At 40.0% G+C, this 26,667-nt stretch overlaps 1 protein-coding gene across 1 annotated transcript; it reads left to right on the top strand.

The window, feature by feature from the left end:
- Positions 1–1,460: 1,460 nt before the first annotated feature.
- On the top strand, positions 1,461–26,323 carry sptbn4a (spectrin, beta, non-erythrocytic 4a). The gene is made up of 20 exons (XM_018692321.2): positions 1,461–2,148; positions 2,356–2,510; positions 10,628–10,891; positions 12,386–12,619; positions 12,829–12,918; positions 13,008–13,286; positions 13,384–13,514; positions 13,669–13,873; positions 15,041–15,286; positions 15,431–15,565; positions 15,889–16,130; positions 17,000–17,138; positions 17,274–17,358; positions 17,664–17,875; positions 18,190–19,574; positions 19,743–19,803; positions 19,887–20,155; positions 20,902–21,072; positions 21,290–21,332; positions 22,191–26,323. Exons 2-20 carry the CDS (start codon positions 2,388–2,390, stop codon positions 22,488–22,490), a joined length of 4,614 nt encoding a protein of 1,537 aa, XP_018547837.1. The 5' UTR covers positions 1,461–2,148; positions 2,356–2,387; the 3' UTR covers positions 22,491–26,323.
- The last annotated feature ends 344 nt before the right edge of the window (positions 26,324–26,667 follow it).

Raw genomic sequence — 26,667 nt, 5'->3', positions numbered from 1 at the left:
TTTGGTGCAAAAAGATGCAAAATACAAAATTAAAGTCTTTCACATCAGCCTCAGTTCCACTTTGTGTTTATTGCTAAATATTTTTGCCTGCCATAAACTAAGATGGTAAACATGGTAAATATAACCTGCTAAATATTGCCATGTTAGCACTGTCATTGTGCATGTGTTAGTTTGCAGACATTAGCATTTTGCTCTAAGCACCTTTGTAGTAAAGTACTACCTCACAGAGCTGTTAGCATGGCTGTAAACTTATAGTCTCGTTTTACTCAGACAGCCTTGGGCCCCTCCTAGTATCATCAGCTATCTGACATGTTTGATTGGGTTATGTGAGGAGACCTGGAAATACTGGACAAACCACGGCAGCAAATATGATGATCCATTTGTCTACATGGATGTTTCTACATGTTTGTGTGTTTAGACTACTCTCTAGCATTTAAACATCATTTTGAGATGCGATTTTGAACATGTCATTTCTTTGGCTCGTTATTATACCTTTTCTCACTCTCACCTATATATACATTGTGCATGGATTGCATCCAGACTATATAGAATTGATAATATGACTCTGAGAAATAATTGACAATAACAATTATTGTGTGTGTGTGTGGGTGTGTGGGTGTGTGTATGTGTGTGTGTGTGTGAGTAACTATAATATCTATAGTAACTAGAGTATAGTAACTATAACTAACTCCAAAAGAAAAGACAATACACAACCAGCCTGAACAAAAGAACTTGGTAAGTTTAGGGTTGTGCTCCACTTCAGCCTCTTCTCATGAAACTTTAATCATCTCTGGATGCTATGATGATTGAATTTGATTTAAATATTTTTTTTTTAAATAGTATAAATGAAAAATGTTTTTGATGGTGCAGCACAAATGCAGACTGAAAATTAGAGCCAAACTTGGAGCCAAATTTTTTGATGACATAAAATTGTCTTGTCTATCTCTAATTCAGATATTAACCAAAGAACAGATTAAGATGTCAGTATGCTTTGTACCCAAATTACATATTTGCTGTAAGAGAATCACATGCAGGTCCCCTTAAAGATGGTAGTGAACAGTGATCAGAATCAGTCAGCTGCACTGTAGACCATGTGTGCATGCGTCCTCCTTCCCTCTCATTCAGCTGTTTTAAAACGACACCCCCCACCCCTTCCCAAATCCTGCTCCCGCTCCGAGTGCAGTCATTTCTAGTGCAGAGAAATGTCCCTGGTGACACTGAGGGATGACGCAGGCTCTCTCTTCCTTTCTCTGTTTCACTACCCCCCTACCCTCACCATCTTTTCCCTCTTTTGACTTGCTCTCCCCTTCTTTTTTTGCTCTGGCGCTCCCCCTTTCTCCATTTCCTCTCCCTGTCTCCCTCTCCCCCTCTCCTATTGCTGTCTCCCTCCTCTCTCCCCTCCTTCTCGCTCTCTCTCACTCTCTCTCTCTCTCTCTCTCTCTGCTCCGGCACTGCAGTGCTGATTGTGATTGCACACACACTCACACACGCACACAAGCACACACACACACACACACACACACACACACACACAGGAGCGTAGCTGAGAGGCAAGGACTGCAGCAGCATGCACCAACCGCGGCTGAGCTGTTCAGGGACACGAGGAAGGGGAACTGAGGAGAGAAAATAGTGTGCTATCTTCACACCAGCCTGCGTGTGCATCTTTTCAGCGGTGGGGACGATGTATTTCAAGAGCAGATAGCTTATGTTATCCGGCCTCCTCTGCACTGCCTCTGCATCCCATTCACCCTGCTCCTCCCACTCCAACTCTTCCTCCTCCTCCTGTCTAAAGCATCGTTAGACAGGACTACAGATTGACCGGGACTGGAGAGTGGTGGATGGTCAGGTTTTGCCCTGGCTGAAAGATTCTTCTGTGGCTATGCTACATCTACACCTCCAATGATGGCTGGATTGTAATCGACAAGATAACCCACAATCCACAAGGAATCTTGGATGTGTGTCATTCTTTACCAGTGTTGTCATTGGCGCATTTCCTCTATTTCGCTGGTTGTTTTTGCCTTCTCTGAGACTGGCTAGCAGGCACTGCAGCATCAGGACCGCAAGACCCATGAAGCGGTAGGGCATGAGGACCCAGGGGCGACCCAGCGGAAGGGCTTGAGTGCTTCCATTGCTACCACTGCTGCTGAGGTGCTTATCTTGATTTTTTTTTCTCCAGAAAAGGGTGTCTGGTGGGGGTTGGGGAGGGTGGTGACAGCACAGGTACCCAGGCCCCTGCAGAGCAGAGCGGGTGGCTCTTGCGTAGAGGAGGCAGGCAGGACGTCCTGTGGGAAAGGGGGGAAGAAGGGCTGGCTCGAGCATTGGGCTCCTGATGGTGGCTATTTTTGTCTCCCATAGCTGAGTGATTGGGACAGCGGGTGGAAGAGAAGATGCTTATGGCCCGAGACACGGCGCGGGACGAGGCTCAAAAGCTACACAGGAAGTGGCTGAAGCACCAGGCCTTTATGGCAGAACTGGCCCGCAATAAAGAATGGCTGGCCAAGATAGAACAGGTGAGTGGAGGGGACTGGGGCATGATGATGGAGGGAGGGTTGGATGGAGAGGACAGATAGCAGAGAAGGTGAGTTTGGGGGAACGTACCATGTCAAAGAGAGCACATGACTAAGAAACAGTGTTGATGGTGGGTGTGGTGGCAGTGAAATGCGAGAGGTGAAAGTGGGAGAGATGTCATCACCAGTTTTCATTTCATCACTTTGCTTGGGGACATCCTGAATTACATTCTCAAGGTTATATTGTTATAGTGGCTGTGTTGTTTTCAGGTTCACAGGTGGTGTCATCCCTATGGTTCTTTGGTCTTTTGCAATGAGAATAGAGCATCTGAATTTCATTGCTTAGTTATGGAGGTTACAGTGAATCATATAGAGGACACCTAAACCTTTGCAGCAGTGAAGGCATAGCAAACAGGGGGTGCACATTTTTTTCATTTCCCTTAATTTACAGAGGGTATCTGGTTGGAACACACATCTGATGTAAAGTCAGTTCACATCAGGAAAACATTCTCAATTTTGCTCTTTTTTTGCCCTGTATTCCCATCATGCTTTGCTACTCTGACAGAGCTACATCCAATACACACAGAATGTCCATGCCCTCAGTGAAGCTCAGGTGGGCTCTTGAGATGTAAATTAGTCAATGAGACTCCATTTCTGCTAATGGCACATTGCATGTGGCTGCTTTAAGTCACAATAAATTGCTGCTCGTTTTCAGAAAAATGTGATTTTCAGCTCAGTCACATTTCAAGCTGCTGCTGACGTTGGGTGAAGTTTGTGTAAACTGTAATTTTTTATAATGTAGTGTGCAGTTTATCTGTTTTGTTCAGCCCAGTGTAACATCCTTTGATATTTTGGCATCATAAGCTGTTAAACTATTTAAATAGAATTGCTGACATTAGGTGTGCACTGTAAATGTGTAATGATGTATAATAATTGATTCAGATTGATGAGATCTTGAGAACAGAAAAAACACTGTGATGTGGTTAAACCAGGAAGTGCTCTTTTGAATTAAGCCCCCAAGCATCATAAGAACATTAGCAGAATGTCAGGCAGAAACCATTTTTGTAGCTAGAATCCTATAATTCTTCCATTTTTATAAATATTTCAATCATTATTAATCATTACTCATTTTTCTTCATGTAGTGAGTAAATCTGGCTAAAGGTTGCACCAGAACAAATGATTTTTAATTATTTGATACTTCATTTTCTTACTTAAAGTAATAGCAATTGAGTGGCTCCTATCAATCCAGTATACTAAACTATATATATAGCAAAAGCTGTGACTAAAATATATGCCTCAGAGACACATTTTAAACAGTGTTGGCGACATTTATCCTTGACCTTGCTAAAATGTATTTACATCTCTGATAATATCCTGTGAGGTTTTGTTGAATTTCTTTTTTTTTTTTTTTTTTTAATTATTCATTTTATTGAATACATTTAGAAATTCATGCAACTGTATAGATTATACAGATTATTTTTGTGGTACATACAGAATTATTAACTATTCATAAGATAGCTATGTAATTAATTATTACAATGCCTGTTGAAGACAAGCACCACTGCTATATGTTACCTAATGGAGAAACCTCATGAGCCATCTTGGTTGTCCATGTGTAAAATTTAGGCTTATCATACTGTAGTGTAGACCCTCCCATTGAGCCAGCAGACACAGTCTAGTTCAGTCACGATGCAAAGAGCTAAAAGATGACTTCTGATATGACTGTTGCATACCAATCAATGTGTGCACATATGTTTGTGCTTATAGTAGATGATGTTTCATTTATTTTTTCTAAGCTATAGACAATTATTTCTAAATTCCCAGATTTACTCACTGGATCTGTGCACCCATATTCATTTGTGATGTCTTGTAACTTAGTAGTGCAACATATTATGTTTGTTCAAGTATTGCCAGTTGAACAATGCACTACATTTGTTCTTTTTTAATTCATGGTGGAAATACCTGAAGATGCTACTTTTACAATGTCAAATAGAACTGGAAAAAGAACTGTAAAGGATTTAATATTGTCAAACAGATTTTAAGGTTTTAAGTACATTATGGGTGCATCATAGTACTTGTGACACTCATTTTTCACTTATTTCAAATTAAACAATAATGGCAATTTGTTATAATATGTACTATAAGTTCTATACATTCTAAATATCCAGTTTACAAGACAGTGGATGACAGACAAAATGGTTGGTTGGTTGGTAGGATAAGTCATTTTTAAAGCAAAACTCCAAACATTCTCTTGTTCTAGCTTTTCAGATACAGGGATTTACTGCTTATCTTACTGAATATCTTTGGATTTTGGACTGTTGGTCAGAGAAAAAGCTACAAATTGAGATGAGCATTTATTACTTATACCGGACATTTTATTGAGCAAGCAATTAATCAAAGAAATAATCAGCTGATTACTAATTAATAATGAAAATTGTTGCCTACATATAAAATGTATTTATTGTGAAGTAGATACCATTTTTTGTTTTTAGATGTCCATTTCAAACACTGACTTTTTCACATATTACATCCCCCATTTTCTTTGAAGAATAACAGATAGAGGAGTAGTGATATCAGCAAAAATTATAATGCTTGACAGCTGAAAGGTGAAATGATGGCAACATGTTTTACTGTAGCTGAGGACACTTCATGCACATGCATCTGCTCAGCAAATGATTTTATGACTACAGTACTATAAGATATACATTGTATAGGATACATGACTGGGTATATTTGAAATCCTTTCACTACTGGACATGTCAAAGTGCAGTGTAACCCATTATTCTTTTTTGGTAGTTTACCTTTATTGGATAGTTATTGTATGATTTACAGCAGACATACAGACAGGAAGCATGCAGAAAGAGGGAGGGTCCAACATACAACAAAGGTCCTGGACTAGAATCGAACCATTGACATAACAGATATTGGCTTGCATCTTATACCACTCATGCCACCAAGATATCTTATAAAACCATAACCAGCTGCCTTTAATAGATGTGAACAGCAAATATTTATATTTCAAGTTTCAAGTTAAAAGAATACAGTTCATGTCATGTGACTCCACTCAGAGCAATGGAGAGGCCCTCTACCTAGAATGACATCTCAGCTTGAAATGAAAATGGACTGAAACAGGATACTGCTTTACTTCTGAATCATCAGCGTATTTGTATAACCTTTATGCCAAATACCAGAGAAATAAGCTGAAAGGATTGACACATTGAGTGCAGAAGATGGCTGTTCCATAGAGTTTGTCTCTTCTGTGCTGTCTGGCATAATTTCCTAAAGTTCCTGTGTACATAGCTCCATACACACAATTACAGAGACCCTCGTGTCTTCATAGCCCTGCTAACATTACTTAATCTACCCCCACCGTTCTCCCTGTCGTTACCTGAGAGACAGAGAGAAAAGATGACGCTGCGTCCTGCCGTGATCAGAGAACTCTGCGTCCTTTTGGAAGGGTTCCTGCCTCGGCCCCTTACCTCTGTTCTCTCTCAGTACTTACTCAGCACATGAAGCTCCAGGCTGCCTTGTGTATGTGGAGGATCTGTGGGTGCTTCTCTGTTACAGCAGAGAGGACTCACTGCTGACCTTGTGTCAGGGCTCACCATGGGCTCAGGGGTCAATGCTCTGTAAACACGCAGACAAACCATGGGCCTATCTAGCTAGACCACATAGATCAGTGAGAAACTAATGCACCTACACCACATACATGTTTAAATATGGACATAAGTCATCAGTCATCAGCTGTTCACCTCTGTCTTACTAGAGGCTGGCCCTAATACATTTTACAATCATCTGGAATCAACATGACTGTCTATTCTCTATTTCTGTTTGGTTGTTAGCCCCTTGAGACAGAATAATCATTTACTCTCGCTCATCACCTCCTCCTTTGTATGTGATTGGTAGGACTTTAGTAAAGGAGTAGTTAATGATCATCCAGGAATGATGGCTTCACATCTTAATGTCAGTTTGGCTGACATTATTCTATATTTTGCATTAGTTGATCTCTCATTAGAATAATAATGGCTGTATTCCATTTAGCTGCTTCAGTTTCAGGATTCTGGTATTATTCATGCCGGCTCACTGTCATGCTGTCATGGCTTACTGGGACTCATTCATGTTATCAGCGATACCTATGTGTTTCCTGCTATGACAAGTCAATGTCTACTGTGACAAAGGCCTACACTTTCTAACATCCCTACCCAGTCTGTGACACTCAACTCCAAGTCCATCCTTAACATAGATTGCAGATGTAGTACAGTATATTTTAAGTAATTTCCTGAAACATCTGGGCACTGTAGTTTCTAATAAACATTACTCAAACAGGTGTAGATAGTTATTATGCATTGGTTGGGGATTATTTTCAGTGGTGGATCAACACATTTGGTGCTCTGCTGAGAACAGTATTTAGCAGGATGTAATGTATATGGAATTACTGTGTTCACATTAGTGAAAGAACATGTCACTCTCACTCTTCTAAGGTATAGCATTACTTTCACATTCATCAATATGACCCACTGCTAAATCCATGAGGAGATTCCCACCATCCCTGTATCTTAAATGAAGAGTAAATGGATTCCAGATTCCTTACGATGAGTTTACCTCTCATGGATGTTATTTTTCAACACAGTGTGACTCTTTGGTGGGTTTTTAATAGTGTTTGGACAATAGTAGATCAAACTTAAGTCTTGCATACACACTACAGTAAATCATACATCTAGCCCCTCTCTACTTTTTTTCTTTTTTAAAATCTCTTATTGACAGTACTAATATCTTTTTAAATTCATGTCATCTGATGCTATGTTTCCATGTCTGTCTTTATTAATTGTTGTTGTGTCATTTTTAGTTATGTGGACAATGAAGTCCCTAACTAACTCACTAACTATGGCACATAAGAGTAACTTACTGTTATTTACTGTCATGAGACGAATTTACAATAGGAAAACTATAGAATATTGCATGTATTATCATTTAACACATTAAGTAGAGATGTTGCTAAAGCCTGGCATTGTCATAGCTTTGAGTCAGTTTCAACATGGCCATCATAGTGGCATCATTAATTAAGTCACATCTACTAAGGGATTTTGTAAGGTTGTTTGCTAGCTTCGACAATATTGTTATCTTGGCATTGTGAAGCACTACTATATCCTAACCTTTTAATGAGCTCTCAGTGTCCACGTAGCTGCAGCTTGTGAGATTTGAAGTAATGAAAATATGTCCTGGTTGAATATTGTCTAAAATAGCTGTTTCACTTGATGTCTCATGGTGTTACAAACCTGGTAAATGAAGTGAATATAGTGAAATAATACAGACAGACAGCTTACAATTTATTTGCAATACACTAAATACACACATTATATTGTACTGGTTTAACTGCAAATGTTTAACATCTTATAGGAACTTTCAGTGGTTTAGTTTGTCTTAGTATCTATGTTACTTAATTGGTTTGCTGGTATACATACCCCTGCTGTCTCTTTCTCTCTATAAAAACACATACATCATCCAAGTCTCTCCAACACCGTCTCTTTCAGGATGTTGCTGTTTTTTTATATCACATGTACCTTATTTTACTTTAGCTTTAGCTACAAGCTTTAATCTTGTTTGAACAGTTTCCATAGCCTATCATAGTCCCATCATGTACAATAGATAAATGTCCATTCTGTTATTTTTTAGGAGCCTGAGTTTGGGCCTCAAAAATGCATTTTAAAACTGATAACAGCATGTGACAGTATCAAAACAATGGATAATGCTGTAATGGATAATGCATTCTGTCTGATGGCAATGGTACTTCTCAAAAGAACATGCATTTCATGCCATCCATGCCTCACTGGTCAGTTAATGGTTTTTAATGGTTAAATCACAGTAGAAAATTAAAGCACAAGCACAGGCCAAAGCCTTCTCATTATATGTGAGCTGAGATGTCTAAAATCATCTCACATAGCAATAACATTCACCCTTCCTAGCATATGCCTTTTAATAGTGGAACCCATTTATTTACATACTAATTCAAAGCTCATTTTTTTGAAAATACAGCAATGTAATCAACGATTATGAGTGCTTTTAGAATGCATTGCAGCGGATAATTGTTTATATTAAGACAGAAAAATGCTGAATTGTAACTAGAGGCAGCTGGTAGCAAAAGCTGAGGGTTTACTGGTTTGATATTACTGTAATAGATGGTAATGTTAGTGTTGCATCGTGGGTTAGGCTGAAGAGACAAAAACAAATCTTTTTGCAGCATTATGAATCTTTGATTAGCCGAATTTAAATTTGGATGTCTGCTCAGGGTTAAGGTATTTTCACTTTTTTGTGGATTCACTATTGGTAAAAGTGTTATGCAGATAATAACATAAGTTTCACAGTGTTTTTATCAATACAGTAGGTGTGAATACATTATTGTTTGTGCCAGTAGTATTAAACAAGGCTGTTAATACCACTCACTATTTCATTATGCTGCATCAGCATTACAAGAAAGCCTGCAGAATTTGGCAAGACAATGCTGCCATGATAGCATGAATCATATGAGGTAGCCATTAAAATATCACACTATGTCAGCCATGACTGCCTCGAAAATTCACTTCACAGATGCCCTTTGGATCCAACTGTGCTCAGGCTGTAGCACAGCCCAGCACACCCGCAGCCTCATCCCTGTTCCATAAACCTTTGATTCTTTCTCCTTTTGCTTCCCCTCTTCCTTTACTCTGCCTTTCTCCTCTCTCCACCCCCTCTCTGATTCCTTCTCCCTCTGCTTCACTCTGTGTGTCAGTAAAGCCAAGAGAGAGGAGAGAGAGAACAAGAGAGAGAGAGACCTGCTTTCTGCTGGCTCTGCATTATGAGAAGGAGAGCGAGGCTGAGGAAAGATAGGAGCAAGAGAGAGGGATGTAAGAGAGTGAGCACTAGCAGCAGTTAAGCAGTGAGCCTGTGCCAAGAGGAGGAATGCAGCACTGCATTATGAAAGCCATAGGATATAGGTCCAGTTCTCTGTGAAAGATAAAGAAGAGAAGCAGGATTTAGAAAATAAAATCCATCATATGCATGGTTGTTATTACAATACAAGCCAAGTAAATAATGAATACATCACCCACTATCATATACATCAGAAGAATGTAAACAATCAGAGCAGAAATGTTTGTATCTTAAAAGTGAAAAAAATCTGGGGCTTTTAAGTCTTGAAGGCCTGATGCAAAAATATCCAAAATCCTGTCATAAAAGGAAAACACCTCCCACTCCCCAAAGTCTAGGTATGGGAGGAGACTGGTAATAATCTATTTCAGGGAAGAGCTTCATTGACACAAAGGAAAAAGCTTTGATCTCTCCACATCTCTTCATCCAGATCACGTCATGAACAAAGCCCAAGATTAAGGGGAGGGAAGAAGAGTAGAAGAGCACAGGCAAAGGACAGAACAGGGGTTTATTAGACTTACCATGCATGATTTTTAGGTCAGCCTGAGGCCAAACTTTGCTCCATACACCTGCCTCTCTGCAAGCAGGGGGCTCCGAGCCTTGGCATGGAGCTGTGTTGTCCCGAGCTATTTTGGGGACAAAACTGGACTTAGCTGCTCATTTTCGAGTGCTATTGTTATTCTCACAGTCCTGATCTGAAATAATGACACAAATACAATCTATTAAAACCAAATCCACAGGTTCTTGGCTTAGAATCACTTCATCCACCACAATCACCCTTTGATAAGACAGCTGATAAAAGGTTACCAATTATCTAAAAATCATTTCCATGGACAAGAAATGGATTTAGAATGAATAAATGTCATTTTAGACATAAATCTAATCTAATTTGTGTAAAAGTGGTGGAGTTTTGCAGTTCACAGATTTCTGGTCCCAAGTGAGGCAACAATCATCTCAGTCCATAAGAACCATTCCTTGAAGCAAGAGCTGACATTAAAGGAGTGTACGGAGTGAGCAGCAAAAAATCACTCAGCCAGGAAATGACAGTCCAACATGTAATGTAATTTTTAAATAGGACAGGTTTCACATACATAGTAAGTTACATTAAATTGATGTGATGATCATGATTACCATTCACAGTCTGAACTGTGTTATTCAGCAGTTTAACAATCAGTTTAGCAACTGGCCTTTAATAGTTATAACTTTTCATCACCAGGAGGGTCAGGAGCTGATCCAGGAGAAGCCAGAACTGCGTTCAGTCGTTCAGCAGAAGCTGGAGGAGATCAGAGAGTGCTGGTCCGACCTGGAGAGCACAACCAAGGCCAAGGCCCGCCAGCTCTTTGAAAACAACAAGCCCGAGCCGGCGGTAAAGAGCTACTCGGACCTCGATAACCAGCTCTCCCACCTGGAGCAGCAGCCCCCGCAGCTGGAACAGGCGCACCATCTGCCCACATTCAACGAGCAGCTCCAGAAATTCCAGGTAAGTCTCAAGGCACCCCGGGGTTCCTCTGAGAAGGTTCTTTCATATATGAGGCACTTTACTTAGAGCTGCTCTAAGGTCAGAAATTATTAAATTGACCAGCAACTGGTCATCATCTGACCTCTGCATATCTTTGACCTTGTCTAGCAGATTCTCATCCTTTGCTGTGCCCTGCTTAATTGTATGTTTGCACTGAAGTGTCTACAAACTTTTATTCTGTTAGTTATGTACATTTGACATTTGTGTACAATGGAAAAAAATGCACAGACCAATAATGTTATTACATATATTTTTAATTTTCTTTTTTTTTTTTCATTTTATCTATTATATTTCTTTTGCTAATTGTTATTTCTACTCTTATTCCCATTTTTCTTTGTTGCGTTCTAGTCTTTCAGCACAGCATCAAGAGGTTGCCACCCTGTATTTCACTGCACACCTTGAAAAATAAAAATGCACTTGGAGGTTAGCAATATGGAGTGAAAAAGTCAAGCCTAGTTTAGAATAATAAGAATTTTTTGTATGTTTGTTTCTTAATGTCTAAGGTTCATGTTTTTGTAGCTTAGTATGCATCACCCAATGTACGTTTGTGAATATCAAAAGTAAGGTTAACTATCTAGCTAGCGTTTTTTACTGCTATATTTTTCACTGGTCTTCAGCAGTGGTAGCAGCAATGAGGTATTTTATTTAGGTAGAAGTAACCATAAAATATTCCATTACCAGAAAATGGATCATGCATTCACAATTTTCAAATAAACATTTTTAATTTAGTAAAAAATACCAAAAATTATCAAAATAAAAGTACTCATCATGAAGAATGGCTCCATTCAAAGTATTAAATGCTCATTGCTCATTCATCTAGAACAACCTCATAATTTATAAACTGATCTTATAATTTAAAAGTAACAGTCTTTATCTCAAAAGTAACTAGCTGTGAAATAAATGTATAGTGGAGTAAAGAGTGCAATATTCTCTCTTAAATGTCGTGTATAAAGTATGAGGTACCATAAAATGGAAATAGTAGTTGAGTTCAAGTACATCAAAACTGTATTTGAGTCATTAGAATTTATTTAGAATGAATGTATTAGTTACATTTCACTATTGGGCTTCAGTTTTGTCAAGAAAAATCAAACAAACAAAAAGACAACAATTCTGCTTCTCCACCCAACAAGATTATTTCTCCTTCCATAGCACCTTTGCCCATGAGAAATGTTTGTATAACTCAAAGTCTCTAATCAGCCCCGATATCGCCAATGTTTTTGACAGACTGTGTAGTTCAGCTCATTGTAGTTTATGTAATTTCTCCCAGCACTGACATGTGTCCACTGCTGTGGCATTTTTAAACACAAAAGTTCAGTGGCATTAAAAAATGCACCATATGCTTTTTTTTCTTCAAGTGATGCCCATTACATAACCCTGAAATGTTCTAATAGGAAAAAGCTGATGTGCTGTGTTTGTCCATGCCTGTAACATGACCTTCCTTTTCCCTCTGTACAGGCTATGGAGTCTCAGATAGGGGACTTTTACAAGGATGTGGGAGAGCTGGGGAGTTTGCAGGGGGTCTGCCTACCCCAGCGAGGGATGATGGCAGGTGACAGGGAGGGCGGCGAGCACTCAGGCATGGTGGAGACACGCATCGTCCGCCTCATTGAGCCCCTGAAGGAGAGACGCCGCATCCTGCTGGCTTCCAAAGAGATGCACCAAGTCGCCCAAGACCTGGAGGATGAGATAGTAAGTGGCACACCTCTTTTCCCTATGCTTCCATTTCACATATTTCCTCTTGTTATATTATGTTATGTGGTATTATGGTCCATGTATTGTAGGAATCAGAATTTAGAAGAATGAATGCATCACATGTCTTCCCCATGACTTCCATGTTTGATACTGTAGCTAGATCCTTACATTACAAATGTAATGACCTGACTTTGGTTACTTGATAGCTGTGGATTCAGGAGAGGCTTCCCTTGGCCTCCTGTAAGGATTATGGGAATAATCTCCAGAGTGTACAGCAGCATGTAAAAAAGAACCAGGTAAGTGTTAAAAATGACATTTGGTCATGGTCAGCTGAAATGGGACATAACCTCTAAGGCTGGAAACTTACCTCTGATCGGTCTTTCAGACACTCCAGAGGGAGCTGACAGGAAGGCGGGCTCGTGTTGAGGAGGTTCTAGACCGGGCGGGAATTATCGCTTCGCTGAGGACCCCTGAGGTGGAGTTTGTACGTGAAGGGGCGGGGCATGTGCGCCAGCTGTGGGAGGTTTTACAGCTGGAGACAGAGAGGAGGTCCGTGCTGCTGGATGCTGCCCTGCAGGCTCAGCAGTACTACAGTGAGGCAGCTAAAGTGGAATCCTGGCTGTCAGGTCAGAAGCTCCATCTCGTCAGTGAAGAAAAAGGCACGGTACGGACAGCCCAGATATTCATACAGTTGTTTGATGGTGTAAATTCTAAGTGAACATCTGACGCCAGCATCCTGACTTTATCCTGATCATTTTCAGGATGAGTCAAGCACCCTGCAGCTGCTGAAGGCCCACCTGGCTCTGGAGCAAACAGTGGAAACATATGCAGAGACAGTTGGCATGTTATCCCAGCAATGCCAACGTCTACTAGAACTGGGACACCCAGAAAGGTGCAGCATGACCCACCCTCACACATGCAGTCAGAAAGCAGCATACATATTACATACGATTTTTTATTTCTACATTCTCTATCTTCTCTGTAAAATGATATAAGGATAGCATTGTCAATAATTATCTTGTTGGTTGCTGTAACATTTTCAACAGTGAGCAGATCACCAAGCAGCAGTCCCACATAGATCGGCTGTATGTGTCACTGAAGGACATGGTGGAACACAGGAAGACCAAGCTGGAGCAACAGTACTGGCTCTATCAGCTCAACAAGGAGGTGGAGGAGTTAGAGAAGTGGATCACGGAGCGCGAGGCGGTGGCCAGTTCCACCGAGCTGGGCCAAGATCTCGAGGATGTCACGGTCAGTCCATCAACACAGTTTTAGCTGCTACACTACTCTAACTACAGGACAGAGATATTTTAAAGTAGAATAATTTATGAGCACACACCAAGAACCATGATCATATAATAATATATTTTCACATGAGAACCAAATTATGTTTTTGATTTAGTAATTGAAACAAATAATTTCATTTTTATTAAAAAGTTGCTGGCTTTCACACTTAATTAGAGGCCTGTCACATTCACAGTAAAAGGGAAAAGAGATATATTTAGATATCTTCAGTAGTGTATGTGTAATGATGTGTAATCATCAACACATAACAATTATTTTAAAACTGTAGACTTGAGAATCCACTACACTGTAAGACAATTCACCTTAAAAATCGCCAGATATCAGTTTTATTTCTGGGATGTGTATTTGTCTTTTTAAAGATATACTGTACTTTTAAAAATAAACCAACTTTACAGTATTTAATTTGGTTTTTTTTTTTTTTGTTTGTTTGTTTGTTTTTTTCTTCTGATCTGATCTCTAGATAGTAATATATAAGTAGTATTTAGTTTTTCAGCATAATGCCAAGATAACAGTCAACAAGATTTATTTTATTGGCCTTTTAATTAATTAACAACAACAATTGCTGTTCACCCGTGTGCATGCAAAATATGACTTTTCTATGTTTTGTTGGCTTGACTCAGGCATAACATATTAAGTACTAATAGTGTTTTTTTGTTTGTTTGTTTGTTTTTAGTTATTTAATTTAACGATTTTAATAAAAACCATATGATGGTGGGAGAAAGGACTCTTGATGGTGGGTGCTTGCCACTTGGCTAATGTTCTTCGCTTCCTTCACTCTCTTGCTCACCTCATAGCTCCTCCCAGCAGGGGTACAAGAGTAAGATGTAAGGAAGATGTGAGGATGAAGGAATTTGTGTATCTGTATAGTTGTATATTATATGCAACAAAACAATATTATATATATATATATATAGAGAGAGAGAGAGAGAGAGAGAGAGAGAGAAGCAAGGATGGGAGGAAATGTAATTAGCATAATGGAAGTACCCATTGTCTGAAAAAAAAATCTTAATATTATGAGAAGGTAGAATTTACTGCAGGGCTGTTGTATCAGAATTAATTAGTTGATGTTATTCTGTCCAGTCCCTGTAGTGTTGTGTAGTTTTTGTGTTTCAGGTGCTTCAGGAGAGGTTCACCAAGTTTGCCTCAGAAACCAACAACATTGGCCAGCAGCGCATGGAGCAGGTGAACAAAATGGTTAACGAGATGATTGACTGTGGCCATTCGGACGCAGCCACCATTGCTGAGTGGAAGGACGGACTGAATGAGTCATGGGCTGACCTCCTGGAGCTAATAGAGACCCGCAGACAGATGCTGGCAGCATCACACCAGCTGCACAAGTTCTTCACTGACTGCAAAGAGGTACAGTCAAAATAATTATCAGCCTCTGGTTTACTGTAAGTGTACTGCATTCTTTATCACCATTTCACAGGTAGGCTGTCTGGTCATGACATGCGCCTTCTATTTTTAAAGTGCTCATGATGACGATGTTGTCCTGTGTTGTAGGTCTTGGCTCAGATCGCAGGGAAGATGAAGCAGCTGCCAGAGGTGAGGGCATGCCAAGCCAACATCACCAATCCAGCCACCCTGCAGAGACTCATGCACTCCTTTGAGCATGCCCTTCAACTGCTGGTCGCACAGGCAAGTGATATAACTTCTTTCCGCAATTATCAGTCACACAGTGTACTTGCTGTTCATGAGTCCAAGGATGAATGGATACATATTTCATCAAACTTATTTTTGACAAAAAAAAACTGTATCCCTAACCCTAACCCAACCACTAGGCTATATAGATATATTTTAACCTAAACATTTTTGTTTGTGTGTCTGTTTGAAATTGAAACGCAACATAAAACAGTTTAGTTCAATTTATTTTATACAAATATGACCATCCTTCCACACTGAGTGTATTTAGATTGATTTAAGTGTGATCAACTAACTTCCTTCATCCTGTTTTGGTGCAGGTGAGGCAGCTGCAGGAGAATGCTGCCCAGCTGAGGACCATCTATGCTGGTGAGAAGGCTGAGGCCATCATGGTCAAAGAGCAGGAAGTGATGGAGGCATGGAAGGAGCTGCTGAGCTCCTGTGAGGCCAGTCGTGTCCAGGTCACCTCAGTAACCGACAAGGTGCAGTTCTTCTCAGTGGTGCGTGAAAACCTGATGTGGATGGAAGGCATCATGGGCCAGATAGGATGGGATGACCCCAGGTAAAATATCTGCCATATTTTCACTCAACTATGCACTGTTTACTCCTCTGTCTTGAGATGTGCAAACAAACAAACAAACAAAAAAATATTATATACAGTATGTGTTCCAGATTTAGTAGCCACATTTTGTGTTGAGTTCAGTGTTGAGTTAAACTGAAAGACTCTGGTCTTGTGCAGTCCCTGTAGACAGAATTTCATTACTGTGCAGGGTCAAATTAAGCTGCTGTGCCACCTTGACCTAATTTCAAATGACATCTGTTATTCAATTTTTCATATGATGTAGCTGAAGGCTATAAATTATACTCTGTAATCACTGCCATTATTTCATTTTTTTCCCCAGTTTAACTGTGCAATAAGCTTTCAACACTTCCAGCTTGGCTTGAAATCTTTTAGGAGATGTCAATATATCAACATATGCATGAACATACAACTTTATAAGACTGGTAAAGTGGCAAGTAACATTTTCATCAATTTAGAGCTGAAATGTCAGTTAATAAATCAGTTGATCACTAGAAAAACAATCTAATCTAAAAATGAATCATCTTTAGGTTTTGGACTGATGAAAACAAAACAAGACATCTTCAGCATCACCCTTGACATAAGGAAATTGTGATGGATATTTTCCTGTATTTCATAGACTAAAACAAGTAACTGATTGAAACAATATTTGACAGTGATCAGTAATGAAAATGATTGTTAGTTGCAGCCCTGCTTCCATTACTGAAAATAGGGCTGCAAGTTAAAATGGAAGTCTGTGGCTTATTTATTAATTAACTGTTTAATCTAGTACATGTCAGAAAAGGCTAGGGTTCCCTTATGGTATTTGTTGCTAAATATTAATATACATAATCTGATCAATCCTTCCTAAGGGATTTGACAGCTTTGGAGGTGATGATGAAACAACACCAAGAGCTGAAAGCCAAAATAGACGGCCGCAGCAAGACCATACAGCAGTGTGCAGATCTCGGCAAGATCCTGATAGCTGCAGGCAACCCGGCATCCGAAGAGGTCAGGCTAACAAACTATACAGTACATATAAATTACTATAATGCCACAAGAAAATTAATAAAATTCATGCAATACTTCACTGAGATGAAGCAGTATGTTGGTGTGGTCATGATTGCAATTTGTCTGTCACCACAGATAAAAGAGAAGCTGGACAGCCTTCTGTCTAAGCAGAAGGATCTTGTTGAGAAATGGGACAAACACCAGGAAAAGTTACAGCACAGTGAGTAACTCACTAGATGTCTACATCAGAGCAGAGGCAGCACTTAACGCAGCACAATGTTAAATGTTGAGCAGACTCAAACGCTTTTTCCACTTCATCCTGTTAGGTGCAGTTAATGTATAATGAATCATGTATGAATCTTATTGTTCTTGTTTGCACATTACACATTCAGTCTGAACATGACTTCAGTGAGAAGATAAACATCCAAGCTATGATTTAACACATAACAGAACATATTTCTACTGGAGAATACATTAAAATGTGGTGTAAATGTTAAGGTGTTGTTGGTCTGCTGTCACCTCCAGAGCAGGAAAAGTTCCAGTTTGCCCAGGAGACGGTAAAAGCGGAAGCCTGGCTGAAAGCCAAGGAGCCACTGATCACCTCCAAGGAGCCAGAAGGAGGAGAGGCCCAGGCCCAAACAGATGAGGCTGAGCAGCTCATCCTTCGCCATGAGGCCTTCCGCAAAGCTGCTGTAACCTGGAAAGAACGCTTCAGCTCCCTCCGCCAGCTTTCTGCAGTAAGCTTGACTCTAGATAAATGTTTAATCAGTTTGTTGGAGTCACAATTTAATGCTACTATAGGAAAAAATGTGACCTTGTTGTGTTTTGCTAAGCAGGCATGGGCACATGCTTTGTTATGACCTTAAACCTGTCTCATGACAGTTACTGCATGTTGTGTACCCTCACCCACTGCACCCCATCTGATTTTCCTGCAGCATTGTTTAGTAGCCAATAAAACACTGGATCCTGGATTACTGGATCCATCCTGCCTTTGATTTCTGGTTGTAATTGGGTTTATATAGTGGTATTATTTATTCAAACTTTCTTTCAGGCTGAGAAGAAAAAAGAGGAGGAGAAAAAGACAACCCCACTCTCCAGCCGAAGGATGTTCCCATTGTCTTGTCTGACTCCAAACGTTCCCTCAACCAGTGCTACCTCATCTTTCTTGAGGCAGACAGTACAGGCGCATATGGAACCCAAACCCTTACAAACCAGTCTGGATCTGGGTGCCTCCACTGCAACCCAGAGATTGTCCTCAACGCTAGCCAGCTACAACCCAGTTTTAAATGGATCAGGTTACCACGGACTGGAACAGCAGAGCAGTGGGAAGTTAGTGAGCTCCTCATACCTTGGGATGAACCACCAGGCAGTCGGAGGTGGAAATGATTCCGGTTTCTCAGCGTTGACCTCCCAGAGTGGTGGAGCAGACACTTGTACTTACCTTGGGATAAACCATCAAACTGCTGGCAGTGCAGAAAGCTCTGGGTACTTTGGACTGACTACTGGGTGTGTGGGTGGTATGCAAAACCATCTTGGCACTGGCAGATTAGGAAGTTCGGGTAACCTAGCTCAGCAGCCAAGCAGTGGAGGTATGGGAAGCCCTGGCTTTCTCCCTCAGCAGAGTATGGGCAGTTCTGGATATTTGGCCCAAACACAAAATTTGGGAAGTCCTGGATACTTGGGACAACAGCCTAATTTAGGGAGTTCAGGATATTTGGCACAGCAGCCTATGGGGAGTTCTGGGTATTTGGCACAACAGCCTAATATGGGGAGTTCTGGGTATTTGGCACAACAGCCTAATATGGGGAGTTCTGGGTATTTGGCACAACAGCCTAATATGGGGAGTTCTGGATACCTAGCACAGAATTATCAGAGTAGTGGGGGGTTGGGTAGCTCAGGCATTCTGGCACAAAATCATTACAGCAGTGGAAGTCTGGGCAGTTCTGGGTACCTAGCTCAGAGTGGTGGCATCATGGACCCTAAAATGGCATATGCATGGCAGCACCTAAAAGCTGACTTCATGCAGCCCAGAATCAATCACATCCACAAGGCCATAAACCCCCTCCTAGAAGCCAGCAGAGTGCAGCGGGAACAGTTCGGGGACATCCCGATGGCAGACATGGTGGGGCCAGAGTCCGGGCTGGAGCTCCTCCATGGCCGTCTCCAGAGGGATCCCCGTGGTAGCCGCTCTGACCCTCAGATGGACCATCTGAGGCGAGAGAGGGAGTACAAACTCGGTAGACAGACCTCCAGCGAACAGGAGATACAGGCCCGGCTGAACGAGCTGCCAATGATTGTCCGTCAAGAGCGCTACCGGAGGCGCCTGGAGAGGCAGTCGTCCAGTGAACAGGAAGGGAGCGGCAAGCAGAGACTGCAGAGACAGGACTCAAGTGACCTGGAGGGCTCCGTTAAGGAGGGCTCTGACAAACGCTCAGGGTATGTGAATGAGTCTTGCTGGTGACAGTGAAATACAAATGATCTTTACAAAATTTGGCTTTACAGTTTGTGCCTAGTCAGCACTGTCTAGTGTGATCCTAATGATTTTTAAGGTTGCATAATGACTGCGTTTGCTGTTTGGGTGACTCATGTCTGTTGTCGCTGCAGGGAGAAGAGATCTACCATGGCAGAGATTGTAGAACAGGTCCAGGAGAGAGAGGCAGCACATGTGAGTTAACTTAAATATGGTGTTTTGTATGTTCATTTTTTTCAGGGAGTCTTTGTTTCACATTAATTTTTTTGCTTTCTCAGGCACGAGGAGAACCTTATCGGCCTCCTAGCAGCCTCTCAGCACCAGTGACTCGTTTTGACGGACGTCCTCGCGCCCGAGACCGTCCGAAACCAAGGAGGAGGCCCCGTCCGAAAGAACCAGAGGAGACACGACGTTCTCGCTCTGCCCCAGCAACTGGAGCCCCAACGACACCCCAGCCGCCTTCACACACTGCCCATAACGAAGGCTTCCTCTACCGCAAAAAGGCCACTAGCTCTGATCTGGAGGCTCAGCAGAGGAGCCCCAACAGGTACAGCTATCACTGATAAATCACAATAAATAACTGACTATTAGCTAAAGCCTTCCTCCAAGCAGGGAATGTCATTTGTAGCTTTGCAAGTGTAAGGCACAACAGGTCAATGAAGCATTGGATTTCTCCACATGTTCAAGTGCTGTGCACTGGACTCTAACAAGAGTAGTACTCTGCATTTAAAGAGTTTGGAAGGTCTTGTCTTTTTTACAAGCTTTTCCAAAACCAGAAACACAGAAGCGGAAGTTTAATAAATGGAATTAATGTGTGTTTATCTGCTCCAATCAAAGACTAGGACAGATAACTATAAGCTAAGCAACAGGGTTATGTTAGAACAAATAACCTGCTTTTGTCTTCCACTTTCTGCAAATCTAACTTTAAGTTCATTTCAAATGGTAAATCTGTCATGGTTATCATTTGCATATGCACTGTGCTAAAATGGGGATTTGACAGGCATAACAGCACAAACTAATGGGGTAGGGTTCAGACCAGTCAGTTTAATCAAATTCAATTAATTCATAAATCTGGTTTGCTGTTGTACCTTTTCTGTGTCACATAATTTTACCTTTAAGACACATGCAAATTTCTTTATTATTGTTAGGTATTATATGTCTATCTAAAAATTTGTAGCGATAGAAAAAAAGAAAATTAATTTGGAAAAACGTTCAATCCAACTGGCTAAAGTTATCTTCAGAAATGTATTCAGTCTTATTCTGTTACTTAATGTGTTTTATTTGATGTTACAGTAAGTCCTGGGTGAATGTATATTGTGTGCTGAAAGAGGGAAAGCTGACCTTCTACAAGGATGCTAGGAACCACACCACAACATACAATGGAGAGCCTCCCGTTGACCTTAGTAACTGCTCATTTGATCCTTCAATGGGATACAAGAAGAAGAAAAACGTTTTCATTCTTCAGTAAGCATTTCATTGTTGCATGTTAAGACAGACATTGTGAACGGATATATTAATAGTAATTTTCAGTGTAATGTTAGATCATATAACCTATTTCTCAATAGGCATCAAAACACAGAAAATTAAATAAGCACCATGTTATAGACTGTTTATTAGCTAGGTTGCTGTAAAAGACTGTGTATGAGAAACTGACAGTCCCTGTTGATTTTCCTTACAACAGGATAAACGATGGAAACAACTTTGTATTCCATGCAAAAGATGAGGTAAGAACATTTATATTTAAGACAAGCAAGAGTTTAAGAGAAGCAGACATTAAGAAATAATCCACCTTCTTTACTTTAAGCCTTCTGTGCACCACCTAGTATACCTACCCACATATATATATTAAGGAATGTTTATATATATATATATATATATATATATATATATATATTATATATATATATATATATATATATAGTCTTTCCTCAATCCCACATTCACAGTCCTGTTTTTTAGGAAATTACAAAACCATGTTTTAAATGAAGAATTTAGAATTTAAATCTCCAGTAGGAACCAACTGGAACTGAGAGCCACAGAGAGGTAATGGTAGTCAGGAAGCATTGAGTGACAAACTGAATATATGGTGCACCACGTAACTCAGATAATTCATGAGTATTGACATCTTATGCTACTTAATATTTTTGTTCCACATTTCAGAGGCAAATATTGTATTTTACTGCACTACATTTATTTGTTAGATTCATCCTCTCACTCAGTAACTTGTGTGGGTGATCTGGGAAAGTGAACCAAGACACTGAGCCCAAAACCAAACAAGACTAATGTGATAAAGGAAAAGAACAACAGTCTGTCGAGGTCAGATTCAATTCAGTTGTTGTTTTCCATGAACCGGAAACATTTCCCACTTCTTTGAACTAACACCTGAAATACGTTTGTTCAAATAAGGGGAATTTACACAGTGTCAGTTGCTCCTCTCTGTTGTAGGCTCAGCTACATGTTTCCTACAAAAACAAGATGGTCTAAATCCCAAAACACAATATAGAAAACATGCAAAAGAGAATATTAATACATGAGAAAAACGTTCCTTACATAAGCTGTGTGTCACTTGCTGGTTCCTATAGGAGGACCTGAAGGCTTGGACTTCAAATATCACCACCTGTATATCTGAGCATGAGGCCATGGCCAAGTGGGACAAGCCTGGCACCTCGTCCATGGACCCTGACCGCTCGGAGAGGAAGGAGAAGTCGGAGGGGGACGCAGACGCAAGGTCAGAGAGGTCTGAGCTCGCCGAAGGGGAAGAGAGGTCTGAGAAGGAGAGGTCAGAGAAAGGGGATGGCTCTGAGAAGCTAGACACATCAGAAATTGCCGACAAGATTGAGGGTGGGGCAGGGGGCTCCAGCACGTCTGGAAAAAGCAAATGAGGAGCCCCTTTGTGTTTTTAGTGTTACTCATTGACAAAAGGTGTAGGAGGCGGTGGGTGGGAGGGACGGATGGAGAGCATGTGCAGTTAGGTTTGCAGATCCTCAGTCACAGAGCTGGAACACACTGAGGCCATGGTCCTTGGACTGACTACTGTAACTGTGACAGACTAATCTCTCAGCCCCTCCCCTTCACCCAGGCAATACATCAGTGCTTGCATCGTGCCACCTGCTGGTAGATAGGAGGTTGGCCCAGACAGACAGACCGACCGACGGACAGACAGACTGACTCCAACAAGTGGTCCCAGGAATTAGTCACTGTCATGTCCCATCATTGATCGTTTAATCTCTTGGATTCACAGCATCCTTCTGTATGTATCTTTGACTGATAATGTAATGCTCTGTCTATCTAGACAAACCCAAGAAGTGGTGAATGAAATGTTTCACAATATTAAAAAAGAAAAAAAATTTTTTTGAAGCAATATACTTTTTTATTTCTTCTCTTTGTTAGAGAGAGAAAAAGGGAAAAGGAAACGAGAAATAGTTGCAACTCTATGATTTGTCACTTCCATGTAAGCTTCCTCCAGGCAGTTGTGCACCTTAGACACTTGACACATCTGTATACTAATCATGATGACATTTAATCCCATCACATGGCTAGCTTTCAATCATGTTAGTATAATGGAATGCTGGTGTTACCCACCTGACTTCACTGGTGTCAATGAACACACATTTCTACAGTTTCTTTTCAGTTATTATTATTATTATTATTCTTATTATTTGTCCACAATGATCCATGTCAAGAAAAGAGCTTTCCATCAAATTCTTATCCATTAACCAGGTGTGTGGTTCAAAGTGGCAATGCTCAAAGTAACACTAAGCCTATATGACACAATGCCTTTGTATACATGACAAAAATCAGAACATTGCATGAAATAGTCTGTTAGTGCACCTGTTAAACTTGCCTTTATTTTTCTGTTCTTGAAATAAGTTGGGCAGTTATTGGAATTGCAATAATTCAATGTGAGTGGGGGGAAACGTATTTTGCTATCACGGGCCACTTCTCTAAATCCAGAGGTAAGTTTGATAAAGTAGGGTTGTCTTCTATCCACAGTAAGCATGAGAAGAAGTGGGGGTATACCAGAGAATTGACTACTCTTTGATCTGTAACATAAATGAAGAAGCCAAAATGACCCCTCTGCTGTTTGTACTGTATTACTGCAATTTATTTTCCTCAGAATGTACTGATTTCAGCTGTGAAATGTTCAATCACCACTGAGTCTGTGGTGCCCAAAATTGTAAAAACCCTGAAGCAGTTCACTGAGAGTTAAACCTCTCTGTACCCTGTGTCTTTCATTTCAAGTTCAAACTGATTGGAATCTCTCCACCAAAGGCAAGTTAAATGTAAAACTGTCATGATTCAACTCATGAATTGTATATATCTATCTTTGTATGTATACCAATAAATCCTGTGCTCTAATAAAACAATACTCTGAACTGAAATGGGTAAAATTAAAATATTTGTATTAATCCACAAATAAAAACAATCATCACTCAAATATATTAATGTTTATTACATTTAAACGAAAAATATGCAAATTAGGAGTCACTATTAACTATCATAGTGTATATAAGTACACCAGTATCTTGCTGTATTAAACGCCTTTTACCAGGGAAGAGCAGCAGGACATACTGTAGGTATGCTTGTTGTATTTTTATATGCCTATATTTATTCAGATTCAGGAGTTGCCCCGCAGCCCCAGTAAGAACTTGTAATAATAGCTGATTGGGTAGTCAGTGTGTCTGTGAGAGGTGTGCTAAATTTATGTATTACCAACAAGAAAAAATCAACTAACCTGGGCAGTTCACTTACATGCTCCTCTGGATAATTGAATTATTGGTGACTTAAGTACAGTATGCTGTGATCACAGAGATGAACTGCTATTAGTCCACTTACTGTTTATCATGTATGTCAGTTATTTTTACATATATAAGTCCAGTTAAATTTCCCTTAATGTCATTGAAATGTGGTCATTTTGACATTGTATTTTCATCACAGAAAAAGGAGGGAAGACACATCTAGTGTGCAGTGAAACACAGGCAGACCTCCTTCAGATTTGGCTGTTAGAGTGTTTTTCCACTTTCCATTCTGTCAAATTGCAAATTGTCAAACCTGTTTTAAAATCTTCTTAACAGTCTTCTTTCTATGAAAACACCAAAAGCGTATCTCAGATGTTTGAATTCACTGACATGTGGATTTCAGTGACAGTCAGATCAGCTGAATGAGAACAGATAAGCTATGTCATGATGTAAATGTTATTTTCATTTTGTAAGTCATTGTTTGTCTGTCACATGTGCCATGTTATGCAGTTTGCTGAAAGAGTGGTTCAGAGGAGAAAGCAATCGGTTATTTAAACATGAATAACGTTTCATCTGACTCGACACTCGTCTGACAGTGAGCCTGTCATTGCAATACATATTTTTATCATTGAAATAGGAGCTATAGTATTTTCATGTAGCTGTAATTGTTCTGATTCATTGCTCATGGCAGATATTTAGCCCGCATCACCATGTGCGTTTTAAGTGTTTGCAGCCCATCACTTTTATGAAACACAGAGGATTTTTTTTCTCCACTATGTTATAAAAGTAACAGTCAAAATTAAATAGGCAGCATAAACCGTGACTGAAGAAAAAAATATTGTGCAGACTCTGTTTCCTTCATTGATGGTCTTACAAGTGTGTATGTCTTTGTTACTTTACATTACAACTTGCTGCTATGACGTTAAATAAACCTCCAACCTTGCTGATGCAAAAGTTTGTTCATCACATTGATTTCGACTTTGAGCAGTGTGGTTCTCTACTCAGTCCCTCTTTCCTGAAACTCAGTCAGCTCTTACTGCAACTGTCTCAGTAGCCATGAATTTGAAGGTGAAGACTTCAGCTGAAGGGACACAACATTATCATCATGAGGCAGCAGCAACACTGATTAGCATTGACTGAACATGATCAACTCCATTTACTCTATGCTAACGCATTGGTGCTTCCAACCTAATGGAACAAATTCTGGGGTCATACATAGGATATAATACTGCAAAGTATGTTGGTATGACATCGACACACACTCAACTAATAGACTAAAATGTTGAAATTGTATTTTTTAGAAACATCAGAGTCTCTCTCTCTCTCTCTCTCTCTCTCTCTCTCTCTCTCTGTGTGTGTGTGTGTGTGTCATCTTAAAGTGTTAAGCACCCTGTGGATATAGAGCTGAACTAGCCTTTATACTGACACTCTTCTGAAGGACTGAATTATTGGTGGAAATCAACTGAAGGGCTGGTATTTTCCAAACTGTGTCCATGTCAAGGGGTTATCTAAATGCTTCAGATCCATCCTGCTTGCTTCTGTACATACAATAACTGGTACAACGCTAACATTTTTATGCTGTATTTATGGCTTTCTTATAGCAACCAATGAAAATGCTGAGTCTCATCCAGGCTACGTATGTGCGTGCAGTTTTAAATAAAATGTGAGTGGACATGTGAAATATTTATGTGAGTAAAAATAAAAGGTACATGCAACTTTTGTTTTGCACTGAAGTACAGCCCCATGCACAGTGTGAAACAGTAGTGGTGATGCAGGGTCTGTTCTATAATAAAAAATCTAAAAAAAAACATACATACATGTAAACAGTATTGCACAAATTCTGCACAACTTGATGTATGTTTTAAGAATGTACATTTTAATTATGATTTGTTTATTGAATTGAATAACATCTGCCAATATCTGTCTGTGGAAATATGAAATATGGTATTGTCCGATAAAATCTCTTAATTCCTTAATTTTGCCATTGTCTTTTTTCCTCTCTGTAGATTTATAGCACAAGCTAATGATGGACACTTTATTATGTTACAGTCAGAGTTATTCTATGTAAAATATTTTCTGTTTACTCTACATGATGATGCTTCCAATGAATTGTAGTGATTGAATAATCATTGCCATGCAGCTTTTATATAAACCTCTGTATTCTGGCTTTTGCAATAACACTGTGTAAATCATTATCCAAAGGGGTTCTACAACTATAAATATAAAGTAATCTTACATGCAATTTACTGCAGCTCCCCTGACAGAGGTCTGGTGACTTTCTTTCTGGTTTAAGAAAGTAAAAAAAAAACAAAAACAAAAC

This window comes from Lates calcarifer, linkage group LG20 (genome assembly GCF_001640805.2).
Source record: "Lates calcarifer isolate ASB-BC8 linkage group LG20, TLL_Latcal_v3, whole genome shotgun sequence".
Classification (NCBI taxonomy): Eukaryota; Metazoa; Chordata; class Actinopteri; family Centropomidae; genus Lates; species Lates calcarifer.
This window is presented reverse-complemented; position numbering and strand designations above follow the sequence as displayed.

Bases quoted from the DNA above. Each gene is read 5' to 3' on its own strand.
- sptbn4a (XM_018692321.2), top strand. From the start codon at position 2,388: ATGCTTATGGCCCGAGACACGGCGCGGGACGAGGCTCAAAAGCTACAC. The intron at 10,892-12,385 runs GTAAGTCTCAAG...CCCTCTGTACAG, and splicing joins AGCAGCTCCAGAAATTCCAG to GCTATGGAGTCTCAGATAGG. The intron at 17,359-17,663 runs GTGAGTAACTCA...TGTCACCTCCAG, and splicing joins CCAGGAAAAGTTACAGCACA to AGCAGGAAAAGTTCCAGTTT.